Source organism: Coregonus clupeaformis, chromosome 34 (genome assembly GCF_020615455.1).
Source record: "Coregonus clupeaformis isolate EN_2021a chromosome 34, ASM2061545v1, whole genome shotgun sequence".
Lineage (NCBI taxonomy): Eukaryota > Metazoa > Chordata > Actinopteri > Salmoniformes > Salmonidae > Coregonus > Coregonus clupeaformis.
The window spans coordinates 2,384,429-2,411,224 of NC_059225.1; the positions used below are offsets into that span (position 1 = coordinate 2,384,429).

At 42.2% G+C, this 26,796-nt stretch overlaps 1 protein-coding gene across 1 annotated transcript in view; it reads right to left on the minus strand.

Annotated features, from left to right (window-relative positions):
• Positions 1-26,796, minus strand: part of adarb2 (adenosine deaminase RNA specific B2 (inactive)) — a 62,255-nt gene that overhangs the window by 14,369 nt on the left and 21,090 nt on the right. The window contains exons 3-6 of the mRNA XM_041861316.1: positions 17,918-18,032; positions 6,083-6,251; positions 4,190-4,341; positions 2,827-2,998 (exon numbers count right to left, since the gene is read on the minus strand). Of these exons, the coding sequence (XP_041717250.1) occupies positions 2,827-2,998; positions 4,190-4,341; positions 6,083-6,251; positions 17,918-18,032 (608 nt within the window). The remainder of the gene's footprint in view (positions 1-2,826; positions 2,999-4,189; positions 4,342-6,082; positions 6,252-17,917; positions 18,033-26,796) is intronic.

A 26,796-nucleotide genomic window follows, 5' to 3' on the forward strand; every position in this document is an offset into this window, starting at 1 on the left:
GGAAAATTCCAGAAAATGATGTCATGGCTTTAGAAGCTTCTGATAGGCTAATTTACATCATTTGAGTCAATTGGAGTTGTACCTGTGGATGTATTTCAAGGCCTACCTTCAAACCCAGTGTCTCTTTGCTTGACATCATGGGAAAATCAAAATAAATTGTAGACCTCCACAAGTCTGGTTCATCCTTGAGAGCAATTTCAAAACGCCTGAAGGTACCACGTTCATCTGTACAAACAATAGTACGCAAGTATAAACACCATGGGACCACGCAGCCGTCATACCACTCAGGAAGGAGACACATTCTGTCTCCTAGAGATGAACGTACTTTGGTGCGAAACGTGCAAATCAATCCCAGAACAACAGCAAAGGATGCTGGAGGAAACATGTACAAAAGTATCTATATCCACAGTAAAACTAGTCCTATATCGACAAAACCTGAAAGGCCGCTCAGCAAGGAAGAAGCCACTGCTCCAAAACCAACATAAAAAAGCCAGACTACGGTTTGCAACTGCACATGGGGACAAAGATCATACGTCTTGGAGAAATGTCCTCTGGTCTGATGAAACAAAAATAGAACTGTTTGGCCATAATGACCATCGTTATGTTTGGAGGAAAAAGGGGGATGCTTGCAAGCCGAAGAACACCATGCCAACCGTGAAGCATGGGGGTGGCAGCATCATACTGTGGGGGTGCTTTACTGTAGGAGGGACTGGTGCACTTCACAAAATAGATGGCATATTGAGGAAGGAAAATTATGTGGATATATTGAAGCAAGACATCAGTCAGGAAGTAAAGCTTGGTCGCAAATGGGTCTTCCAAATGGACAATGACCCCAAGCATACTTCCAAAGTTGTGGCAAAATGGCTTAAGGACAACAAAGTCAAGGTATTGGAGTGACCATCACAAAGCCCTGACCTCAATCCTATAGAAAATTTGTGGGCAGAACTGAAAAAGCGTGTGCGAGCAAGGAGGCCTACAAACCTGACCCAGTTACACCAGCTCTGTCAGGAGGAATTGGACAAAATTCACCCAACTTATTGTGGGAAGCTTGTGGAAGGCTACCCGAAACACTGACCTAAAACAGGGAATTTTTACTTGGATTAAATATATTTGGCTAAGGTGTATGTAAACTTCCGACTTCAACTGTATACTGAGATCATGTGACACTTAGATTGCACACAGGTGGACTTTATTTAACTAATTATGTAAGTGACTTCTGAAGGTAATTGGTTGCACCAGATCTTATTTAGGGGCTTCATAGTAAAGGGGGTGAATACATATGCACGCACCACTTTTCCGTTATTAATTTTTTAGAATTCTTTGAAACAAGTTCTTTTTTTCATTTCACTTCACTAATTTGGACTATTTTGTGTATGTCCATTACATGAAATCCAAATAAAAATTACAGGTTGTAATGCAACAAAATAGGAAAAACGCCAAGGGAGATTAATACTTTTGCAAGGCACTGTATGTATGTGTGTGTGTGTGTGTGTGTCTCAGTTACCAGATCTCAACTCAATTGAACACTTATGGAGCAGCGACTTAGACAGCGTTTCCCACCACCATCAACAAAACACAAAATTATGGAATTTCCTTTATTTTGGCAATTACCTTTATGTATCGAGATTATGACAGGTATGGCCAGGCAGATGTTGTTGTATCCTATATGTCAAAAAACCCGCTAGCGGCTAGCAGCACCAATTAACCTCCAACTATCGGGAGAATTGTAGGGAAACAGTGCTGCTAGCTGCCATCGCCACATCTCTCCCTAGTTGAGTTAGATAATACAGCTAATGTGTGGACACTCTCACATCCCTGTGAAAAGAGACAGGGTGAGAACGAGAGATTTAATTCAACATCACTGTCTTCAACATCCGTATCGAGAACAAGGGGATAATTTATTGCTGTCAAAAGACACCTCTCAGAAAAAAACACTAGTGGTGAGTAAAAAAATCACCCTGAACTTAAGCCTCGATACACTACCGCCTTGTCTCCCCTCATGTCAGATCCCAGAACCCTCTCTCTGGGTAGGTGGTGGAGGAATATCACACAGCAGAGGTAGCAGACCTTATTCACTGTACTGTGGGTGTACTGTTAAAGACTGTTAAAGACCATGGTAAAGTCCCAAATGGAATCCTATTCCCTATAGTGCACTAGGCAACCTAAGACCAGGAGGTAGTGTGAGGGCCAGGGGATTAAAACAATGACTCAGACCCCTACATTAACTAATTAGTATAGGATTATCCTATGCAACCTCATATGAAAAATCAGCGTCATTCAGTCAACAGGAGAAAAACCAAAAACACAAGTCACTGACTGACTGACTGAATGATATCTCCGGTTCCCTGCTCCTGTTCTGTTTCTCCTGCTCTTGGGCAGAGATTTATCCACCACACACAGAGTAAATATCAGACCAATCCTAACCCTTCTCTGTAGTCAATAAAGCCATCTTTTTAAATGCTCTGTTTAAACAGGGATCATGTGTTTTCATAAAAAAGGTAGTCCTCCAATAAAGATAGCCCTTAGATCAATAAATGCCTGTGTTTTCGTTCCTGTCTGTGCAGTGTCTGGATTATTCAGAGTTTGGCCTTTGTGAACATCGCCCTTTACTTTGTGACTTCCACTGTTTTGTTTTACCTCTGGCTATGACTGTCTGTCTGTTGATTCAACGATTTTCATCCTGTCCTCTGAAATGTCATATAGGCAGATCATATATGCTTTACCTTTGATGACATAGCAGGTCCTAAAATTCGACAGGGGAGGGGAAAAGTGTGTTTTCATGGTAACCATAGAGATGGTGTGTTTGTGTGTGTCTGATGATCTAACCTGGTGATCTTGTCTGTGCAGGACATGGTGATGAGCTGTTCCCCCTGCAGTACCCCGTCCCAGGTCTGGACCGCCCCTCTGGAGGACCTCACAGGCAGGGTCCCCTCCCCAGACTCGATCTTGGTCCTCAGGTGGCTGTGGAACTTCTTCAGCAGGTGTCTGCTGCTGTGCACTGGGAATGGAACAGAGACGGACGGTCAGTCTTATTTGTGTGTCTGTGTGGGTATTAATTGATTCATTCGTTAATTAATAGATTTGTTCATTCATTCATTCATGAATTCATTCATCTATGTCTGTGTATCTGACTGGTTCTATACAGTATGTAGCACACACGATCATGCCTAGCGTTGTGTCTCTATGTATCTGCCTGCAATTCCACCTTATATCCATCCCATACGGAAATCAACCACCCCATGAAAAGGCAATGATTCTAAACCATTTGCCAAGTAGTTCTCCACTATAGATATTCTCTCTCTCTCTCTCTCTCTCTCTCTCTCTCTCTCTCTCTCTCTCTCTCTCTCTCTCTCTCTCTCTCTCTCTCTCTCTCTCTCTCTCTCTCTCTCTCTCTCTCTCTCTCTCTCTCTCTCTCTCTCTGTGTGTGTGTGTGTTGCTATGCTGCACTTGATGCAATGAGGTTAAAGTTAAGCCTCGAGTTCCCCTCTGAAGTATTGAGAAAAAGGCAGAGAAAGGTATTATGGGAGACGCTTCTGCATAAGTAATTTTCTAATCTGTAAAAGCTGATTGATGAAAATTTAAAAGGTTTAATGACCAAGAAAGTGAAGTTCAAAGCTTTCCAGGGAGACAGTCTCTCAGTTCCTTTCATACTGGTGTGATTAATTTGCCTCCTCAAATGTTTTTCTCCTTCGCTTTAGTGTGTGTGTGTGTGTGTGTGTGTGTGTGTGAGAACCTCCACATCAATATAATGATACACCAGCAGCATGGCTACAGTGCTGAATAGATCTGTCTAAGAGAAAAAAGGGGGGGAAATATTTTTGATGGAAAACTGCCAAGCAGATTACATTGCTAACCCTGTAAGTCACACATAAAAACGAATGCCAGCCGTCGCCATCTAAATGAATATACATTTTTTTTATGGAGTAAGCATTAAAATGTCATCTGTTTAGCACAGTGGCTTGGCAGTCTGAAAGGCCTGTGGATGTAATGTGACATGAAAGGGATGCCAGTTTTCTGACAGCGTCTGACAAAAGCAGAGCAGTCGCTTTCAACATCTCAGCCGGCAGAAGATGTTCCCTTTAAAAAAACTCTGGTAAAGAGAAAAAGACACCAAACCACAAAGAAGACAGGAGAGAGGGAGGGAAAATAAACGAGCGATAACGATGGAAAGAGAGAGAGTCTGTCTTACGGTCGGTGGTGACTTCGTAGGGCGAGTTGAGGCGAGCGTCTCCACAGGGCGACGTGCTGATGTACATATGGAAATGGACGTTGTCCCTCAACCGGTACCCTGACTCCTTGTGCCGGACGAATATCGACTCTTCCCAGTCCTCTCGCCTTTTGCTTCAGAGAAGAAGAAAGAGAAAGAGGAGATGAGGAAGAAGAGAAGACAGATGAGAAGTGACCACTATCTATCACAGTACACACATAACCCCCCGTCTGTGTTTCAATGATGAACTGAAACAGAGGGAGAGAGCGAGTGATTACAAACACTGGCCTTCTCCCTGACCAAAGCAGTTTCTCTCTCTGTCACTGTCGGCCCCCTGAACATTACTCAGTCTGTCTCAACTGGATGATACATCACTGAGAGCAGAGGGCTGGTGGTGTGTGTGTGTTTGTGTGTGTGTGTGTGTGTGTGTGTGTGTGTATACCAGTTTCTCCTACATCATCCCTGAACGGTTGAAATGACTATGATCCTTGACTGATACTAGACACAAGGCTACCCACTAAAACTTCAGTCAGCTATTCAGCTACTGATTGTGACGTGTGACAGTAGCTGCTACTACCAACTGAGCCTGCAAATATTTGTTTTACTGAAATATACTTAAATTTCACAAATCCATATTGAACCATGCCACATGTTTACTATTTGATGCCTTGAATTCAGAGAATTCAGTTCTACCATGTACTAATATACCATTTATTTTATTTATTTATTTATTTAGATTCTTAATCTCTGGAGACATGCATTGCATGATACTAGTATATTCCCTACGAAGCTTTCTGTCTCAACCCGAGTCTTTTAATAAAAAAATGTTGGGTCATTTAGCAGACACTCTTATCCAGAGCGACTTACAGTTAGTGAGTGCATACATTTTTCATACTGGCCCCCCGTGGGAAACGAACCCACAACCCTGGCGTTGCAAGCGCCATGCCCTACCAAGTGAGCTACAGGGTGAAAATATGTCAGTTATGGCATTATGTTTGGCTATTTTCATAGGACTTATCTTTCCCATTAGCTTTCTCTTGCTCAGCCGCTGAGACTCTGGCCCAGTGATTATATTATACATTGAGGAAAGACAAAAGTCAATACACTGTATTATGCTAATATGACATTAAAGGAGCTTGCCTTTTCTACTCTAATCTGACACATCAGGCTGGCAATTTAGTAGCCAGAAGGGCCTGGCAGGTAAGATTGGTTCATAGTAGCACATGATGCAATTTACCAAAGTGCTTGTGTAGGTTGGAGAATTTCAAACTAAAAACTAGAATTTTTAGAAGACTGTGTTTCTTCTCTGGTGGGGCAAACATTAGGTTTTGTAGAGGTAGTTATAGCGGTTTCACAAGCCAAAGAATGTAACGTATATCATTTTCATCAGGAATTCATGCTTTGGCACAATAACAGTCTATCTACAGTATGACACCTTGATTATGAAAATGTCTTTGTTGTATAACGCTTCTCTGTTACCATGGTGCTAAGTAAGAACATAATTGTCATTTAAGCGTAGCTACAAGTTCTATAATATGATCTGATTTAGCATCTTATTTTTAGGAGCATTTAATGAACATCTTCGAAAATAACTCATGTAGAGTGGTTTAAAAACACATCCATTATATCACATTAATTTACATATCCCTCATTTTACTTGAAAGGATCATTAGTAAAACACCCATGCCTACTCTTGTACAATTCAAAGGAGACTAAATGTGATGTTATTACTGAGAGTATAGGAAGTTCATCAACACTTTACTTAATGCCTGCAGGTATAATGTTTTATTAGGTGTTATAAGCTTGTATGAGCCCTTACAATGACGCCTTATAACACTGCTTATAATATGTTACAGAAGCATTAGATGTTGTTACCTTAAGAAGAGCTCTAACTGAGAGTAGAGGTAGCGAACCAAGGCCCTTCTGGCTGTGATTTCAGCGTGACAGTCGTTGACCACCAGTCCTTGGTTACTGATGTATTCTCCCTTGATACATTTGGTCCCGGTAGATAATGCTACCACCTGGACTTGTCTCAGGTCCAAACCTGGCAAACACAGAGAGAGAAAAAAAGGGGAGATGAACATGTTTTAGAAATAAAAATAGCTTTATTACGTTTAACATATAATTTACAACTCATGACTCACACTTCATTGTGTCGTTTTGACAGAACATCATGTCATCATGTAATCAAGCTGTGTGAAAACAATGAAACAAGAGTATGTCTAGAGTCTGCATTAGTTAGGGGATAACAGTGGACTCAATCAACAATTCTCCACACCTAAATACCTTTAACCACATACCATAGGCCCTTTCTGAATGGCACTATATTCCCTATATAGGGCACTACTTTTGACCAGAGCCTGGTCAAAAGTAGTGCCCCATGTGGGGAATTGGGTGCCATTTGGGACACAGACCATATAAACAACATTTCAGACTTCAGGGGAACACTTCAGGTGAACAGTACTACCACTCTCTGAAACGTGATTGTTAGTGAACCCAAAATGAATAAACCCCCCCTTGCAGCACATAGATCCCCTCCTGCCATAGCCCTGAAACCTATTTGTTTGATTTTAATTCAAAAGCACTGTGGTTAAAAAAGGGGCTTTAGCAGCAGGATTTTTGACAGCATAAACCATGAGTGTGTGACAGGGCTGGCTCAGCATGCTTTAACCACCGTCAGTCTCCTCTTTTCTCCTCTCCTCTGCTCAGCCCGCCACAAATCTCTCCATCGCTTCACAAATTCAGGGTTCACTGCGTCCGCCGGACCTGCAGGCAACGCGGGTGCAACATATGAGCTTTTATCTGCTGTGGCCCAGATGGTATTGTAGTCAGGCAGACAGGCAGGCTAGTGTGGTGTGTGTGTGTGTGTGTGTGTGCGTGCGTGCGTGCAGACAGGTGACGAGCCACCTATGCCAGGTTGCCATTAACAATAAGAGCAACTCATATTGAGGTGGGGTTAAAGTCATGGCCTCTGAAATCCATTCGGCTAGCTTTGACTAACCACCGACTGACTCACTGGCTGCTTGGATAGAGCAGAGAAGGACGGAGACATATGAGATATGGTTCTTCTCATGATTAATCTCCTAGCTTCTTTATACATTCCTGTAGCAATGCTATATTGTTGTTCCCCATGGATTTTGGATCTGTACGTTAGTCACACGGTGTATCTCAAACAGCACTGGCCCGATTTTGACCAATCTTGGGTGAATGACTATATTAGACGCAGTGTGGCCTTCTCACAGTGAACTGCTCTATTGAGACATTTTACCGGTTTCTTTGACTTGATTCTATTCCATCACAGGATAGCCTGGCATTTGTGGTCCTCTGTAGCTCAGCTGGTAGAGCACGGCGCTTGTAACGCCAGGGTAGTGGGTTCGATCCCCGGGACCACCCATACACAAAAATGTATGCACGCATGACTGTAAGTCGCTTTGGATAAAAGCGTCTGCTAAATGGCATATTATTATTATTATAGCCAACTTCCTACCCCTGTCAGGGATATAATGGTGCTATGTACTGAAAAACCTTTTGTTTAATTTATGTCTACTTTTGTTAACATTGATGTTTGTTTACCGTTTTAACAGAAGTGCTTAATTTGCATTTACAAAATGTCACCAATTGGCCAGATGGTGGCGCTATAACAAGAGATTGAAAATGCTAACTTTGAAAGGTCACGCCCCTCACCCCATTTGACCTAAAGTCATGAAAAAATGGCAACGAATGACCGATCTGCACGAAACTTGATATCTGGCATCTATGGACAAATGTCTCTCAACGCAATATTTTGCAAGAACATTCATATCGACCACACGGTGGCGCTATAATGGGCGCATGTTTATATCTCTTGATCTGTTTGATGAAATTTGGCACACGTGCTCAGGGATTTGAGTCTAGCTAACCCATGAGATATCTCAGACACCACTGATCCGATTTTGACGAAACCTGGGTGAATGATGCATTTGCCATAGAGATCCACCATAGAGATCCATGATTGGCCCAAGGGGGGCGCTGCATCATTGTTGGGGGACAATATGTTTGCTGTTGCCTTGTTGATTACGAAACGGTTAGTTCTGGCCATGCAATCTGATTGGTCAAAAGTGCATTCCAGCCGTGTAGTTATTTTTTTTTTTCGGGGGGGGGGGGGGATCAGCTTAATATTGCAGATAGATTGTATCTTCTATCAATGTAATTGTCTGCATCACTTCCAATCCCCCATGTTTTTTATATATATACTCCCCTTTATTACTTTTCAACCGAGTAAATTAGTGAACAACAATGCCCAGGCCTCTACTTCCGGTCTATACTTACTATCTACACCTTATGGACACAGTTAATTTTACAATAATTCTATTATATATATATATATATTTATTTTTTTTGCTCCTGAACTTCTTCTACTCTCAACCTCTCCGATCATTTTCATGATGTCCATCCGGTTTGCTTCTATATGCCATATCTTTCTAACTGTGCTCTTTCCCAAAAGCTCCCAACATACAACCTATATACTTATTATGGACACAGTATGCTTACATTATTAGCTATCTTTGTTATTATTTGTTGTTATTTGTTATTAGTCCCATCTTTCAACTCTATTCAATACCTCCCATCTATCTCTTAACACCATCCATATAGGATTTCTATTTGCCATATATATTTCAACCGTACTGTGATGTTTTACAAAAGTTCTGAACCTTTCTATTCTCATTGCTTCTACAGATTGTGAATTAAAAATAAACATTTTTGCTAAAAGAATTATTATATTATTGATCGATTGACTATGACTTTTCAGATCACCCAGTAATGCTATCTACAAGGTTAGCTCCAGGTAAATATTGCAATCCTTTAGCCATTCCTGGACCTGTGTCCAAAAACAAGCTACAAATGGACAGAACCAAAACAAATGATCTAATGATTCTGTCACAGCAAAATCTGCAGAGCTGGGAAGATTGTATCCCCCATATAAATAACATTCTATTGGTAGCAAGAATTTTATATAATAATTTAAATTGAAAGATTCTAATTTTTGAATCCAGTGTCGTTTTGCGTGTCAGTTCATAAACACTATGCCATGGGATCGGTACGTCAAAGATCTCTTCCCAACTATTTTGCAATCTATATGGGACGGCTGTCAATCCTTTGGTCCTTAAGTGAAACTGATATACTTTTTTATTTATCACAGTTTTCCTTAACCAATTATGTTCTTTAATGCAAGGCCGACAGACAAGTTCCTTACTTTCTCCCCCTTCCACTTTCCTCTTCCACTTTTGCGGTAAGGCTGCAATTATTTGGTTGTAATTTTGGGTAGAGCAGACATTTCCATATGTTTTTGTTAGCTGCATGTGCGACATAACTCCACCAGTCCTACCGATGATATCATTTACGAAGATTATACCTTTTTTTTTTTAAATTCTGTCAAAAAATAAAGGTTTTTTGTCAATTAGTATATTTGAATTTAACCACAATATTTGTTGCATTATTTGTTCTGTCGTTTCTGGAGGATTAAATTGAAATTGCAACCAACTTTCTATGGCTTGTTTTAGAAATAGTGATATTTGGGAGATTATTTCCTTTTCAAATAACTGCAAATGAGTTGTTGTAATCTGAATAAAGGGAAAAAGGCCTTTCTTGAACATTGGGTGAGACAATCTTACTAATTTGCTTGAGAACCAGTTCGGATTTAAGTATAACTTTTGTATGACTGAAGCTTTTAGTGATAGGTCTAATGCTTTAATATTTAATTATTTCTGTCCTCCGAATTCATATTAATTATATAAATATGCCCTTTTAATTTTGTCTGGCTTGCCGTTCCAAATAAAATTGAATATGTTTTTCTCATATAATTTAAAAAACTGTTCGCTAGGCGTAGGCAAGACCATAAGCAAATAGGTAAACTGGGATAATACTAAAGAGTTAATCAGGGTGATTTTTCCACAAATTGACAGGTATTTTCCTTTCCATGGTAGTAAGATCTTATCTATTTTTGCTAACTTTCTATTAAAATTGATTGAAGTGAGATCATTTATTTCCTTTGGGATATGTATTCCGAGTATATCCACATCACCATCAGACCATTTTATTGGTAAACTACATGGTAATGTAAAAATTGTATTTTTTAGTGATCCAATACGTAATATAGTACATTTGTCATAATTTGGTTGTAATCCAGAGAGGTTAGAAAATATATCTAGATCCTCTATGAGGCTGTGGAGGGATTCTAGTTGTGGATTTAAAAGAAAACATGAATCATCAGCGTACAATGACACCTTTGTTTTTAAGCCCTGTATTTCTAATCCTCTGATATTATTATTGGATCTGATTTTAATAGCTAACATCTCGATGGCCGTGATGTTAGCCGTGTTAGCCGTGAATCACTGTATGATCAGTCCGCTAACAGTAGCAAACCAATGCAACAATGGGCAGCTGAGTCAGCTAGATTAGAGAAAGAATGAAGTCATGAATGAATAAATGATGCTCTTTGGTTGTAGAAACTCCACTAACACAATCAATCAGAAAGAGAGGAGCCCTGGCTAGCTCATAGTGGAACACTGCAACACCAGCCCAGCCTAGCCCAGGGAACCCATGCCAGGACCTACAAGATTAATGTTAAGGACAAACCAGATGCTGGCTGCTCCTGCTCTGTTATGTCAGCTAGTGCCAGCTCTGCATGTGCTCAGTAGCCAAGCCAAAACCATAATGCAGGTTATGAGTGCCAAGTTGAGAAGGAACATATCCTTTACCTCTAGCAGCATATTTTGAAACACCTAAACCTAGATTTCTGCATCCCAAATGGCACCCTATTCCAACTTCTTTTGGAACGTACCCCTAGATCGAAATTGTTTCCTCAGGACTAGTCTATGTGGGGGAATAGCTTTGTCCAATAACCCCACCATGGTTCATCCTCTGTTATGTCATCTACAGTGCCAGGTTTAGTCTCAGTGTGGAAGCCAACCAACACCTCCAGGTCTCATCTATCCTCCACATCACCGCTGAGCATGCAGCAACATGCCTTGTTCTGGGGAGATAATACAAGTTAAAAGTGCCAACTGCAACACCCTTTTTTTCTCTCCTTTTTCTCTGATGTTCCACTTAGCAATTGTTTAGATCCATTTTGCGGGGGATAATTTCTCCTAGCTGCTCTTTATCTTACCATGAAATTGCCACCAAGCCACCTCTGAGAGGAGAAATAGAGAGATATAGAGAGAAAGAGAGCGTGAGAGTGCGTGAGAGAGATTTTAAGTGGGGTTAATAGCTACCATCAAGCAGGTATTTTCCAAATTAGGTTTGTCTCATCAGTTTCTATCATCATAAGACTATTATCATAAGGAAGCCTCCTTGAGTAACTAACTTCAGTCATAATTCAGTTTAGTAAAAGGGTATTAAATGATACACAGTCTATTATAAAGATCAACTTTCCAATTCTCTACTTTGGTATCAACTTAACTAAATCAAGTTTTTATTCTTTATTCACAGACCATTCCAGATTCTTTGTCGGTATGTCTCTAATAGCTTGGCACATCTAGCCACTGGGATTTTTGCCCATTCTTCAAGGCAAAACTGCTCCAGCTCCTTCAAGTTGGATGGGTTCCGCTGGTGTACAGCAGTCTTTAAGTCATTCCACAGATTTTCAATTGGATTGAGGTCTGGCCTTTGACTAGGCCATTCCAAGACATGTAAATGTTTCCCCTTAAACCACTTGAGTGTTGCTTTAGCAGTATGCTTAGGGTCATTGTCCTGCTGGAAGGTGAACCTCCGTCCCAGTCTCAAATCTCTGGAAGACTGAAACAGGTTTCCCTCAAAAATGTCCCTGTATTTAGCGCCATCCATCATTCTTTCAATTCTGACCAGTTTCTCAGTCCCTGCCGATGAAAAACATTGGTGTTCTCTGGGTGATGAGAGATGTTGGGTTTGCGCCAGACATAGCGCTGTCCTTGATGGCCAAAAACCTACATTTTAGCCTCATCTGACCAGAGTACCTTCTTCCATATAACTGTAAGTCGCTCTGGATAAGAGCGTCTGCTAAATGACTAAAATGTAAATGTAATGTTTGGGGAGTCTCCCACATGCCTTTTGGCGAACACCAAACGTGTTTGCTTATTTTTTTCTTTAAGCAATGGCTTCTTTCTGGCCACTCTTCCGTAAAGCCCAGCTCTGTGGCGTGTACGGCTTAAATTGGTCCTATGGACAGATATCTCCAATCTCCGCTGTGGAGCTTTGCAGCCCTCCTGTAGCTCAGTTGGTAGAGCATGGCGCTTGCAACGCCAGGGATGTGGGTTTGATTCCCACAGGGGGCCAGTATGAAAAATGTATGCACTCACTAACTGTAAGTCGCTCTGGATAAGAGCGTCTGCTAAATTACTAAAATGTAAAAATGTAAATGTTATCTTTGGTCCCTTTGTTGCCTCTCTGATTAATGCTCTCCTTGCCTGGTCCGTGAGTTTTGGTGGGCGGCCCTCTCTTGGCAGGTTTGTTGTGGTGCCATATTCGTTCAAATTTTTTATAATGGATTTAATGGTGCTCCGTGGGATGTTCAAAGTTTCAGATATTGTTTTAAAACCCAACCCTGATCTGTACTTCTCCACAACGTTGTCCCTGACCTGTTTGGTGAGCTCCTTGGTCTTCATGGTGCCGCTTGCTTGGTGGTGCCCCTTGCTTAGTGGTGTTGCAGACTCTGGGGCCTTTCAGAACAGGTGTATATATACTGAGATCATGTGACAGATCATGTGACACTTAGATTGCACACAGGTGGACTTTATTTAACTAATTATGTGACTTCTGAAGGTAATTGATTGCACCAGATCTTATTTAGGGGCTTCATAGCAAAGGAGGTGAATACATATGCACGCACCACTTTTCCGTTATTTATTTTTTCAAATTTTTTTAAACAAGTTATTTTTTTCATTTCACTTCACCAATTTGGACTATTTTGTGTATGTCCATTACATGAAATACAAAAAAAAATCCATTTAAATTAAAGGTTGTAATGCAACAAAATAGGAAAATACGCCAAGGGGTATGAATACTTTTGCAAGGCACTGTATATACTGAACAAAAATATAAATGCAACATGCAACAATTTAAACGATTTTATTGAGTTACAGTTCATATAAGGAAATCAGTCAATTTAAATAAATTCATTAGGCCCTAATCGATGGACTTCACATGACTGGGAAGGGAGCCAGGCCCACCCACTGGGGAGCCAGGCCCAGCCAATCAGAATGAGTTTTCCCCCAAAAAAGGGCTTTATTACAGACATAAATACTCCTCAGTTTCATCAGCTGTACGGGTGGCTGGTCTCAGACGATCCCACAGGTGAAGAAGCCGGATGTGGAGGTTCTGGGCTGGCGTGGTTACACGTGGTCTGCGGTTGTGAGGCCGGTTGGACGTACTGCCAAATTCTCTAAAACGACGTTGGAGGCGGCTTATGGTAGAGAAATTAACATTACATTCTCTAGCAACAACTCTGGTGGACATTCCTGCAGTCAGCATGCCAATTGCACACTCCCTCAAAACTTGAGACATCTGTGGCATCGTGTTGTGTGACAAAACTGCACATTTTAGAGTGGCCTTTTATTGTCCCCAGCACAAGGTGAACCTGTGTAATGATCATGCTGTTTAATCAGCTTCTTGATAGGAGAAATGCTCACGAACAGGGATGTTAACAAATTTGTTCACAAAATTTGACAGAAATAAGCTTTTTGTGCATATGGAAAATTAATGGGATCTTTTATTTCAGCTCATGGGACATGGCACCAACACTTTACATGTTGCATTTATATTTTTGTTCAGTATATACAGTACAATCGGAAGGTATTCAGACCCCTTGACTTTTTCGACCATTATGTTGCGTTACAGCCTTAGTCTAAAATGGATTCAATATTTTTTTCCCCTCATCAATCTACACACAATACCCCATAATGACAAACAAAACCAGGTTTTTAGAAATTGTTGCACATTTATAAAAAATAAGAAACTTAAATATCCTATTTACATAAGTATTCAGACCCTTTACTCAGTAATTTGTTGAAGCATATGTGTTATTTCATAGTTTTGATGTCTTCACTATTATTCTACAATGTAGAAAATAGTAAAAATAAAGAGAAACCCTTGAATGAGTAGGTGTTCTAAAACTTTTGACCGGTAGTAAAATACACTAAAATCACCAGGAATTCAGCTAAAATTAGTTTAATTTAGGAAATCTGTTCCCAAGTATTACCACAAATATTGTTTTTTACATATGTGATCGTGGCTCAACGTAATCAATGACTGTTATTTTCAAATCCAGTCTCTTTTTGGGCTTAGTTGTGGTCAATTTGCATTGTACAAAATATAATCATTAAGTTCAGGCCCCCCGACCATCCTCTCCAAGCAGGGGAGGCAACAACAGATTACAAAAAGTATAAAGAGAGAGAAATCTTCTGTGGAAATGGATACCCACCACCAGACTTCAAACCATAAAAAGCAATAATTCACTACTTGCTTCTTCTCACTCTCTGAACTGTTTCTATTTAATCTCCTATGATTTCACTCTGTGGAAGAGAGACTCACATATCCCAACTGAATTACAGGCTGTGTTAAAACATCTCCATACCAAACAGGTAGTCAATAAAACGACTTTGGCATGCTTTCCAAGGGGAACTCTGATGTCTTAAACTCATTTCCATCTCCAAGGACCAACACTATCTTAGATACAAATGAAATTATCCGCACCTTCTAACCCAATGTGTTTTCTGTTTACTTTGCCTTCTATAGCCACATAACCAATAAGAGCCTCGCTGTGCCAGTGACAAATCAAATCTCGCCCAGGTTGGAATTGTCTCCACAGGCCTTGAATGGGAGTACGTTGGGCGGGAGGGGTAGGAGGGGTGCTGTGGTTCAAAGTTGCGTCCCTCTATTAATATACCGGTGGTGCGTGCACACTTCTGAGATACCCAATAGATGTTCAGAGAGAGAGAGAGGGGGAACAGAAAACAGAACCCCTAGTGTTCCTGTCAAGTTTGTGTCTGCTGCCTGCTAGCTCGCTATAGCTCTCGCGCTCTCTCTCTCTCACAATCACAATTACTTGGGCAGCTCCAGCTACAGCTGTGTATGCGTCTGGATCTTTGAAGATAACACTGCCTATTCATAAACAAAAAGTAGCAATTATTGAGCGTCAGGGAGAGTAGCGGAATAAGATTAGGTCAAGGCGAGCCGGGTCTCAGTGAAGTCTAAATTGATGAGCCGCCGCTCTCAACACAGACAGACTGGTGGAGATACTGATCCATCCTCACCAGCCACCACACAGCCATCACACTGAGCCCTGCAGACTGCAGCCAGGCAAAGCGATAAAGCTCTCCACTTAAGCACACTACAGCTCTGTGTGGGAGATGAGAGCTAGGGCCCAATGTAAATACCAGGTGGAGATAAAGACAGGATGCGTCCCAAATGACACCCTATTCCCCTTATAGTGCACTGCTTTTGACCAGGGCCCTTAGCTGTATAAAGGGAATAGAGTGCCATTTGGGACACGGTTAAAATGTCTATATGAGATATAAATTCAAAATTCTGTTTAAAATACATATTATTGAAGCACTGAATTGACATTTTGTTTATTAATTATCTTAATTCACTTGGCTAATAGGCTTATAGGGTTATTAGTTTCTAAAAGACACAGATTGTGTGTGAGGGCCCAATACAAATACCAGGTGAGGAGAAAGACTGGGAACAACAGTCACAACAAAGTGTGTTTACAATGGACATTTTAATGGCTTTTGTTGGCTAATAGGGCTATCGTCCAGTTTTTAGACATTAATAACACAGTATTGCACTCCTGACGATTGACAGTAATAAGAAAGTCATTGAGGGAGTTAAACACTTCTGTAGTTCTCTAAAACCAGCGGAGCTACTGTCAAACCGACAGGAGTATAGGTACTGTAGCACGGTGTATAGCTGGATGAGTGACACGGGTACAATGTCTGTATATGTATATGACGCTCTGCAGGTGCACGAGGATGCAGTCTCTCTCTCTCTCTTTCTCTCTCTCTCTATATATATATATATATATATATATATATATATATATATTTATATATAGTTGAAGTCGGAAGTTTACATACACCTTAGCCAAGTACATTTAAACTCAGTTTTTCGCAATTCCTGACATTTAATCCTAGTAAAAATTCCCTGTCTTAGGTCAGTTAAGATCACCACTAAGAATGTGAAATGTCAGAATAATAGTAGAGAGAATGATTTATTTCAGCTTTAATTTCTTTCATCACATTCTCAGTGGGTCAGAAGTTTACATACACTCAATTAGTATTTGGTAGCATTGCCTTTAAATTATTTAACTTGGGTCAAACGTTTCGGGTTGCCTTCCACAGGCTTCCCACAATAAGTTGGGTGAATTTTGGCCCATTCCTCCTGACAGCTAGTGTAACTGAGTCAGGTTTGTAGGCCTCGCACACGCTTTTGCAGTTCTGCCCACACATTTTCTATAGGATTGAGGTCAGGGCTTTGTGATGGCCACTCCAATACCATGGCTTTGTTGTCCTTAAGCCATTTTGCTACAACTTTGGAAGTATGCTTGGGGTCATTGTCCATTTGGAAGACCCATTTGCGACCAAGCTTTAACTTCCTGACTGAGGTCTTGAGATGTTGCTTCAATATATCCACATCATTTTCCTTCCTCATGATGCCATCTATTTTGTGAAGTGCACCAGTCCCTCCTGCAGCAAAGCACCCCCACAGCATGATGCTGCCATCCCCGTGCTTCACGATTGGGATGGTGTTCTTCGGCTTGCATGCTTCCCCCCTTTTCCTCCAAACATAACAATGGTCATTATGGCCAAACAGTTCTATTTTTGTTTCATCAGACCAGAGGACATTTCTCCAAAAAGTACGATCTTTGTCCCCATGTGCAGTTGCAAACCGTAGTCTGGCTTTTTTATGGCGGTTTTGGATCAGTGGCATCTTCCTTGATGAGAGGCCTTTCAGGTTATGTCGATATAGGACTAGTTTTACTGTGGATATAGATAATTGTGTACATGTTTCCTCCAGCATCCTTTGCTGTTGTTCTGGGATTGATTTGCACTTTTCGCACCAAAGTACGTTCATCTCTAGGAGACAGAACGCGTCTCCTTCCTGAGTGGTATGACTGCTGCGTGGTCCCATGGTGTTTATACTTGTGTACTATTGTTTGTACAGATGAACGTGGTACCTTCAGGCGTTTGGAAATTGCTCCCAAGGATGAACCATACTTGTGGAGGTCTACAATTTTTCTTTTGATTTTCCCATGATGTCAAGCAAAGAGGCACTGAGATTGAAGGTAGGCCTTGAAATACATCCACAGGTACAACTCCAATTGACTCAAATTATGTGAATTAGCCTATCAGAAGCTTCTAAAGCCATGACATCATTTTCTGGAATTTTCCAAGCTGTTTAAAGGCACAGTCAACTTAGTGTATGTAAACTTCTGACCCACTGGAATTGTGATACAGTGAATTATAAGTGAAATAATCTGTCTGTAAACAATTGTTGGAAAAATGACTTGTGCCATGCACAAAGTAGATGTCCTAACCGACTTGCCAAAACTATAGTTTGTTAACAATACATTTGTGGAGTGGTTGAAAAAAGAGTGTATGTAAACTTCCGACTTCAACTGTACATATATATATACATATTTTTTTCCTGTTTAAAAATGTAATGTGATATAAAAGTCAAGGAAATGTGCCATACCTCTGGTCATTACGATACCTGCCAGGGCTCTGAGTCGTGCATGCATGGGGGTGCAGCTGTCTGCCAGTTCGTGGTATTTCTCCCTCACCAAGCGGAATATTGAATCGGCAAAGTCCTGCAAGACACAATCAGTTTCTTTATTTCGATAGACATGGTTTAAAACATATTGTTTTCATATTGGTTAGATACCTTGAAGAAAAAAAAGAAATGTTATTGTTAAGAGGTGTTATTTATACAGATTTGCCTAGCAACAGTCATAGTTAACCAGAGGTGTGGAGGTACTAAGAGGGTCTCAGGCGATGCTTATGACAGACATGATTACACTAGTTAAGTCAATTTCACATTTAAATTTACACTAGAAAAGGTAGGAACACACAAATTGATTCAGGCAAGAGTTAACATTTAATCATAGACCTCCCCTCCCTCTGATTATCCAACACAAATGCATAGCCACACAAAAAGTAACCGGGTGAACAAGAAGAAAACAATTTGTTGTCTAAAGCACTCTCACTAATTAATTGTTAGGGTTCGTTCTGTGACATGGGCACTAACTCTGATGAGCCATCTGTGCGTTTAGCCAAGGTATAAGTACATAACAATCTGCCTATTGAGAAACACAGTAGCCCAGTCAAGCCTAGCCACCCCTGGTCCCTCCAAAAACCTTATGTAGACCAAAGTAACCAGCCCTTCCTCAGACAGCCTACTGTAGCCAACTGAAGCCACCCATTCTATCAACTAAAATATGTTGCCAACCTGTGCACAGTTGAACATCTCAAGCCCCGTGCCTGGTGTTGAAGTGATTCTGCGTAATAATCATCAGCTTAGTCTCTCAGTCTCTCACCCTGGCCAAGTAGAGATTACAATGTGGTGTGAGAGAGAGAGAGAGAGCCTCTGTCCCTTAGCAGTTAGCAGCTGAAAGATTGAGCAGATAGCCGATAGCTCAGAGGACATAGACAGACACGGTGGCGACCGCTTAAAGAACAGAGAGGGAGAAAAAAAGGAAAAGAAAAACGATTAGGGAGCATCCTTCTCTTTATGGCCTCGTCGCTGGGCCCTGGCTGTGAAACGCTCCTCTCACACCTGGAGGAGGTAATGGTGACAAGGGCGTTCACAGATTGTGGCGTTCTCAGGGGAAGCTGTAAGGCGGCTGGTGGTGGTGCTACACTGTCACCAACGCACCGCCACCAACAGCCTCATGGGTAGAAAGGACCAGCATGCCCTGGGGGAGAGCTGATATCTCCCATGGTGCCTCTGCGCATACTTAGGATCTAGAATGGTGAGAAACATACCGCTCTGATCTATCACTATAAGATGTACTCCTGAGTGGCGCAGTGGTCTAAGGCACTGCATCGCAGTGCTAACTGTGCCACTAGAGATCCTGGTTCGAATCCAGGCTCTGTCGCAGCCGGCCGCGACCGGGAGACTCATGGGCGGCGCACAATTGGCCCAGTGTCGTCCAGGGTAGGGGAGGGAATGGCCGGCAGGGATGTAGCTCAGTTGATAGAGCATGGTGTTTGCAACGCCAGGGTTGTGGGTTCGATTCCCACGGGGGGCCAGTATATATATAAAAATATGTATTCACTAACTGTAAGTCGCTCTGGATAAGAGCGTCTGCTAAATGACTAAAATGTAAATGTAATGACTACATAAAAATTACACTGTATGTGAGTCATTGGGTGGTTTGTAATGGAGAAAAGTAAAGTGCTTGTGACTGTTCAAGACACCAGGCAACTGGGAGGTGTCATCTTCAGGGAGAAACAGAGAGACTGTGGTGGCATGATGCTATGCTATGATATTATTCTCTTCACCTCTGTACAGCATTATGACTTGTTGTCACACTTTAAGAACTTCAACCAAACATAGATTTCTGTTCTGGCAATGTGATAGGCCAACACGTTAAAAACAGTTGTCAAGCTCCTAGTCATAGATTAGAATGATAATGTGCTGCCAGCCAGTAAAGTATCTGAGTGGCTTGAGAGGTTAAAATCCCTGAAAACAAGCACATGTGCTGTCCTTCTTTTCTCATAGTGAGATCTAACCAACTGTAAGAATACTGTTGTTGGTTGTGGCAGAATTGGCTTCTTGTGTCTCGATTGGTCACAATTGAACTATGTCAAGTCCTTTGCCACTTTTAAGTATTTTATTCATGACATTATGGGGGTTAAAGGGAACTGGCAGGTGTTTCTGGCCCTCAGAACCAAGGTGCAATGTTCTCTAGCATCATACCCTGCTTTCTCCTCCCCTCTCTTCCTCTTCTCCTCTCCTCTCCCCCGCCTCTCCTCCACAGACCTGTGGACGTCTGATCTGATCTTGAGGTGAGACATTATGTGCCATGACTTTCAACCCAACCAGACTCAGAGCCCATTACTTTCTCTATCACGTATAGCAATGTTGGGGAAACTACGTGACTCCCTGTATCTTTAGCTCTTGTTACCACCGCTCTCTCCCCCTCTCTCTCTGATGGTAGCTTGGTGCCACTACCACCCACCACTGCCACCCTTATGGGGGTAATGTTGCTGAATTACAGGGCCAAGAAGCTTGCTACACAGTAATGTGCACGCAGAGGAGAGGAGGAGGAGGAGAGGAGGAGGAGAGGAAAGGAGGTCCACCTCCCAACTGACTACTCTCCCACTGGATGCACAACGAGGTTAATGACTCTATCAGCTAGACCCTAGCTACTTCTCACCGTTTAAAATGTCACACATATTTGGTGGAGAAAGCCAGCAAACACCATCTAATAGCTGTACTAGCTTGTTCATATAGGGAAATGGAAACAAGGCATAGAGCTTGTTGCGAAGTTTCAATAGAGGCCATTCAATGCAACATTACCCTAGCCTCAGGTGGTGAAAAATAAAGTTTGAATGACAACTAGGTGACATTTTCCACATCATTTGGTATTCAGGACATTGGAGGCAAAGGGAAATGTTGTTCTGTTTGATTCAGAGGGACTCTGGCAGTTGAGAGGGGACAAAATGTTTATGACAATCACAGAGCAGCACTGTAGTGCCTAAACACACCGCAGTACCGTCGAGCCAAGGCAGACAGGGAAGGCTGTCAGGGAGATTGGCTGTGACAGTTGTAAAGACTCTGAGGCTATGCTGAGAGAGAGAGAGAGAGAGAGAGAGAGAGAGAGAGAGAGAGAGAGAGAGAGAGAGAGAGAGAGAGAGAGAGAGAGAGAGAGAGAGAGAGAGAGAGAGAGAGAGAGAGAGACAGAGGTGCATTATAAACACACAGAGATGAGGGGACTGACTTAACTGACTGTACATGGATATATAGACTGAGAGGTGAAACGTAGGTTAAGGGGCAAATATGTTTGGGTCCCTATAGGTATATGACTATGACTATATCTGATCAACTTTCATGGCGAAAGTGTAACTGCAAATGAATAGTGACACTGAACAGTAATATGTCCAAAAAAGATTCTAAACGAACAAGGTTCCATAAAATGTGATGCAGCTGTTTAATTTTGAACATATTAGCAGAAATCTAGAATGTAAAACATGAACCAGAAGGACATAAAACATAACTAACATACAACATCTCCTGATAAAAGTCTGCTCTACTAACTAGACCTACTAATAGTTTCACATTTATCTCCAAGGTAATGTTGAATGTCATTGCCAATTCTCCTGCCGTCTCCGTCTCCCTCAGAAGTCAATATTGTGCCAGGAACACAAATGTCAAAGGGGACATTTTCTCCACTGATCCCTGACCCAGAAGTCTATTATCTACATCCTAAATGGCACCCTATTCCCTATACAGTGCCCTACTTTTGACCAGGGTTCATAGGGCTCTGGTCAAAGGTAGTGCACAATATAGGGAATGGGGTGTCATTTGGGACACACACTTTTCCCTCTCTGGTGGCCCGTGGGGCTGACGGGGAGAACTAAAACACACTGCATAATCTACTATGAAGGGAAAATATTGTAGGTTAATACTAAGCAGGATGTGGCAATACTGCTAGCTGATAACCATGCTCCAGGTGTCAATTGAGGATTATCTCTCTCTCTCTCTCTCTCTCTCTCTCTCTGTCTCTCTCTCTCTCCTCACCTTCCCACAGTGAGGTTTTCCTCTATTTAATGTACTGTAAGTGGCTTTAGGAGATAATTCTGTTACCATGGCTACGTTATATTACACTATATTTGACAACATTAGTCGATTTCAAAGTAAAAGTCTAATACGTTGAAATTGATTTAATGTGTTTAATCCTAAAACCCTATCCACACCAAATTGAATGGGCCAACTCTAAAATAACCTACCTCTGTAGTCTTTTAAATAAAATTCATAAGCAGGGAATTCCCTATCCTAATCATCTAAAATGACTCTGGAAAACTGCAGAGGTGGTAGAGGCAATTAACGCCGGTCATTGTGTGTGGGGTCATTAGCATGCGTTACCAGCAGCACATCCATGACGGCAGAGAGCATTGCCATCTCCAGTTCAAGAAAATACAATCATATGTCTGTACGAGTGGAGGCCATTTTTTCACCCCATGCTGTCGCTATGGCTTATCTGGTGCCACCAGAGCAGCGATGGCTGCATAAAAATGGGGCCATGTCTTATATTTCTTTATAGAGGTATTTAACAATTCATTCTCCAAGTTTTAATAGTGTCTTCCTCCTGCCTCTATTTCATCCCTCCCTCGCCCCTGCCGCTGAGTGCGAGGCTTTTGAAAGGCGATATCCGTTCAACGTGTGAAACCTTGCCTCGGGGGCTTTTTATATTCTCAAAGTGCCAGGCACCCGCAGCGAGACAGATTCTCCTCTTGTTTGTACTCTATAACCTGTACCATTAGATACTCTCTCTCTCTCTCTCCATCTTTCTCTGTCTCCATCTATCTCTCCATCTCTCTCGCTTTCTCCCTCCATCTCTCTCTCTCTCTCTCTCTCTCTCTCTCTCTCTCTCTCTCTCTCTCTTTCGCTCTCTCTCTTCTAAAGCTCCATCATAGACACCCAACATGCTGATATTTCTCTCCTTTCTTCTCTCGTGCTGTTGGTTCTCTTTTGTTTTGCTACAACAGACAACTTCGTGTGACAAGAGTACTGGCTGGAAGATGAACTGTGTACAGATTTGCGAGCCGTGCACTGCTGCCGTGCTGCCTCAAACCATGTCCAACCTTTCCTAGTATCATGTCCAGATGGCCATGCAGCCTGCGGAACAGATTTCTACCCCACCATGCTTTTAGCATCATCAGCAGGGTGTTGTCAGTCAGATCGGCCAGGCTGTGCCACAATCATTAGGAAAAAAGCTTTTTCCTATCAACCACATGCTTGATTTAGAGCAGGAAGAAAAGAGTGATGAAAGAGGGTAAAAAGGGAAGGAGGGTAAGGGCATGTTATCTGGTTCTGGTTCTGTGCCTCCTGTCCTTGTTTCCACGGTTGGGGGAAGAGCTGGGCTGCGACACCGCCGAGAGGTTGCCGCCGACAATGCACCTGCCGAACCCACATTGTGATTTCACATTGTTTTCTGTAAACGGCCGATCTAGAAAGATAAACTCGTAACCACATTGGGGTTAGAGCCAGAGCCAGGGCAGAGCCAGATCAAGGTGACCCATTAGGATGTGACCTACATATATATCAACCAGCTCTATAAGGATGAATTAATGATGTCAGATGTAATAAAGACAAAGGTTTAAGGGCAGCGCTGCATCCTTTACATACTCTCTCAGAGAAACAGAGAGATATACTGCGAGCAGACAGGCAAGGCAGGTGAAGAGTGTGTGTGTTTGTGTGTGTGTGTGTGATGTCAGGTTCAGGTGATCATGTCAGAAGGCGTCTCGCTGGCGTTGCCTGCCTTCCGTAAAAAGACAAAGACAGGGGGTGAAATGAACGTGTGTGGCATTTCGTTATGTTACCGTGGACATGTTTGGCCAGATGTGCTGATAGCACAGTTTCCTGACTGACAGGACAACCCTGGGAGGGACTTCACATCAGAGATAATTATGACCGTTAATGTCACGTCACACTACTATCACAGCCCGCAATAAGTAGTGAAAAGTAGTGCACTAAATAGGGAATAGGGTGCCTTTTGGGACACAATTCCCCAGTTATAGCCTAGGTATAGAGCACCTCCTTGTAAAACTAACAAATACTGGCAAATATATTATATACTGCACTAGTCTGTTAAGGATGGGTAATAACTTTACCAAAATATTAATTGAGTGTACAGCACAATATTTCGATGGAGGAAGACATTAGCTTCATGGTCGTTTAATGGTTGTGTTGAACACAACCCAAAATTGTGTGGGTTCAACAAAGAAAGCTAATCCACATGGCATGACCCAGTGCCTGTATTGACCTTCTGATAAACAGATGTTGGATGGGGGTCAGGTTCTGCCTAAACCTCATATCTACCCCAAACTGTGTCCATCTGAACATACAGATCCCAACAAATCCATAAACTACGACAACAAAGCTGCTATCAGGATCAACTCCATCTGGGACAGTGTCTGCATCCCAAATGGCACCCTATTCCCTATACTGTCTATGGGCCCTGATAAAAAAGTAGTCCACTAAATAGTGAATAGGGTAGGGTGCCTGTTGGGACGTAGCCACTGTTTGATGTAACCTGGCGACGACAAGAACAATCCTAACCTGGTTTAACAGAGTTTTACCTTCAGGCCTATCTTAAATCACAACCTATTCCCTATATAGTGCACTACTTTTGACCAGAGCCAAGTACTTTTAGTGCACTATAGGGAATAGGGAGAGATTTGACATGCAGAGATGGTATGTTAACAGCCATAGTACAGATCATTCTAGATAAAAAGAGAGATATGGCTGAGACGAATTAATAATGTCAGAGACGGTGTAAAACACACATCAGTGGCTATATGCATTATGCATCAAAGGCCAGGGAGAGTGGCTCCTTCAAAAGGATAACATGACCGACCCCCAAGAGAGAGGGAGGGAGGGGGAGTGGGAAGGAGAGATGAAGGGAGGAAGACAGAGACAAAGAGGGAGGGAGGGGAAGAAAGAGGGAGGGGGATAGCAAGAGAGAGAGGGAGGGAGGGAGGGAGGGAGGGAGGGAGGGAGAGAGGGAGGGAGGGAGAGAGAGAGAGAGAGAGAGAGAGAGAGAGAGAGAGAGAGAGAGAGAGAGAGAGAGAGAGAGAGAGAGAGAGAGAGAGAGAGAAAGAGAGACAGAGAGAGGGAAAGAGAGACAGCGAGAGAGAGGTTGGGTGGGTGGGTGGTCGAGAAAGGGAGAGAGAGGGAGAGTGAAAAGGGAGAAAGAGAGATAGAGAGAGAGAGAGAGAGAGGGGGGGGGGAGCAAGCTACATGAAGAGAGAGGAAATGAGAGGGCCAGTGATGGGCTGTTAACAAGCGTAACTCTCTCTCGTTGAGACTAAGAGGAGGGATGCCACTCCAGTGGCCGTGAGGGCCTTTCACACGTTGCTCATTAATCTGGCCATGATTCAGGAGGGCCACAGGGAGGAGGGGGAGGGAGGGAGAGAGAGAGAGAGAGAGGGGAGAGAGAGAGGGGAGAGAGAGAGAGAGAGAGAGAGAGAAGGAAAAAGAGTGGAGAGAGAAAGAGAGAGAGAGACAAGGCGATAGAGAGAGAAGGATCTGAGGAAGTTAATGACTAACATTAATGACCTGCCCCGCTATGCTACATACAGGTAACTGCCAAAATAAAGGAAACACCAACATAAAGTGCCTTAAAAGGGCGTTGGGCCATCACGAGCCACCAGAACAGCTTCAATACGCCTTGGCATAGATTCTACAAGTGTCTGGAACTCTATTGGAGGGATGCCACACCCATTTTCCACGAGAAATTCCATAATTTGGTGTTTTGCTGATGGTGGTGGAAAAGGCTATCTCAGGCGCCGGTCCAGAATCTCAAATAAGTGTTCAATTGGGTTGAGATCTAATGAGACACACACACACACACACACACACACACACACACACACACCCTTTAAACCCGCTATGCTCCTTTGAGACCCCTCTTTCAAAGTCACTGAGATCTCTTCTTCTAGCCATGGTAGCTAAAATAATGGACAATGGCCCTAAACATGGTGGAATGTTAATTGCTTAATTAACTCATGAACCACACCTGTGTGGAAGCACCTACATTCAATATACTTTGTAATTGTATCCCTCATTTGCTCAAGTGTTTCCTTTATTTTGGCAGTTACCTGTATTACTCTGCGTGTGAAAATAATTCACAAAGGTGGGTGAGGTGGGCTAAACACAACAGGTGGAAGAGGAGAAAACAATTATAAAAATGCAACACAGTTTTGAGATACATTTAGCTAGAAAACATTATTGTGAATATACTTAATGAGATGTTAATTGACAATACTTTACTCTACTTTAAGTTAACTGTGAAATGATGTAGACAAATTGTACCAAAATGAGAGGGATAGGGAAATATGGAAAAATAACACTGAAGAAAAAAAACCATTATTTTGCAGTCCTATATGCCCACTGCTTCATGATCTTTCCGCCCGGTAGGATCCAGCATCTCCTTTCATGTGTTAAAAGGCAGGGAACCATTGAAACGTGTCCTGTGAAGTGCTGCGATGCCATCCTCTGAAGGGACAATTTATTGACCGTCACCTACAAACCAGAGCTAACCAGTCATCTCTGCCGTTCTTGAAGATATCAAGACAGCGCCTGTTTCTGGGGTTGACCCAGGCAATCAGCAGACTTCAAACCACGACGCCGGTCTTTGAACAGATCCGTAACGTCAGTTGCCAAACACCGAACCGCATATGGCTCCGAGATTAAGGAGGGAGAACGCAGGACGGAAACACAACTGATGTTTTTAGTTGTTTTTGGTGGTGCTATTTTCGCTAAGTCTGCCTGGCTGTTACAGTGCACTGTAGCAAAACAGTCTCTGGCACAATAATGTGCATATGGGAAAGCCATGTTTTCAAGCA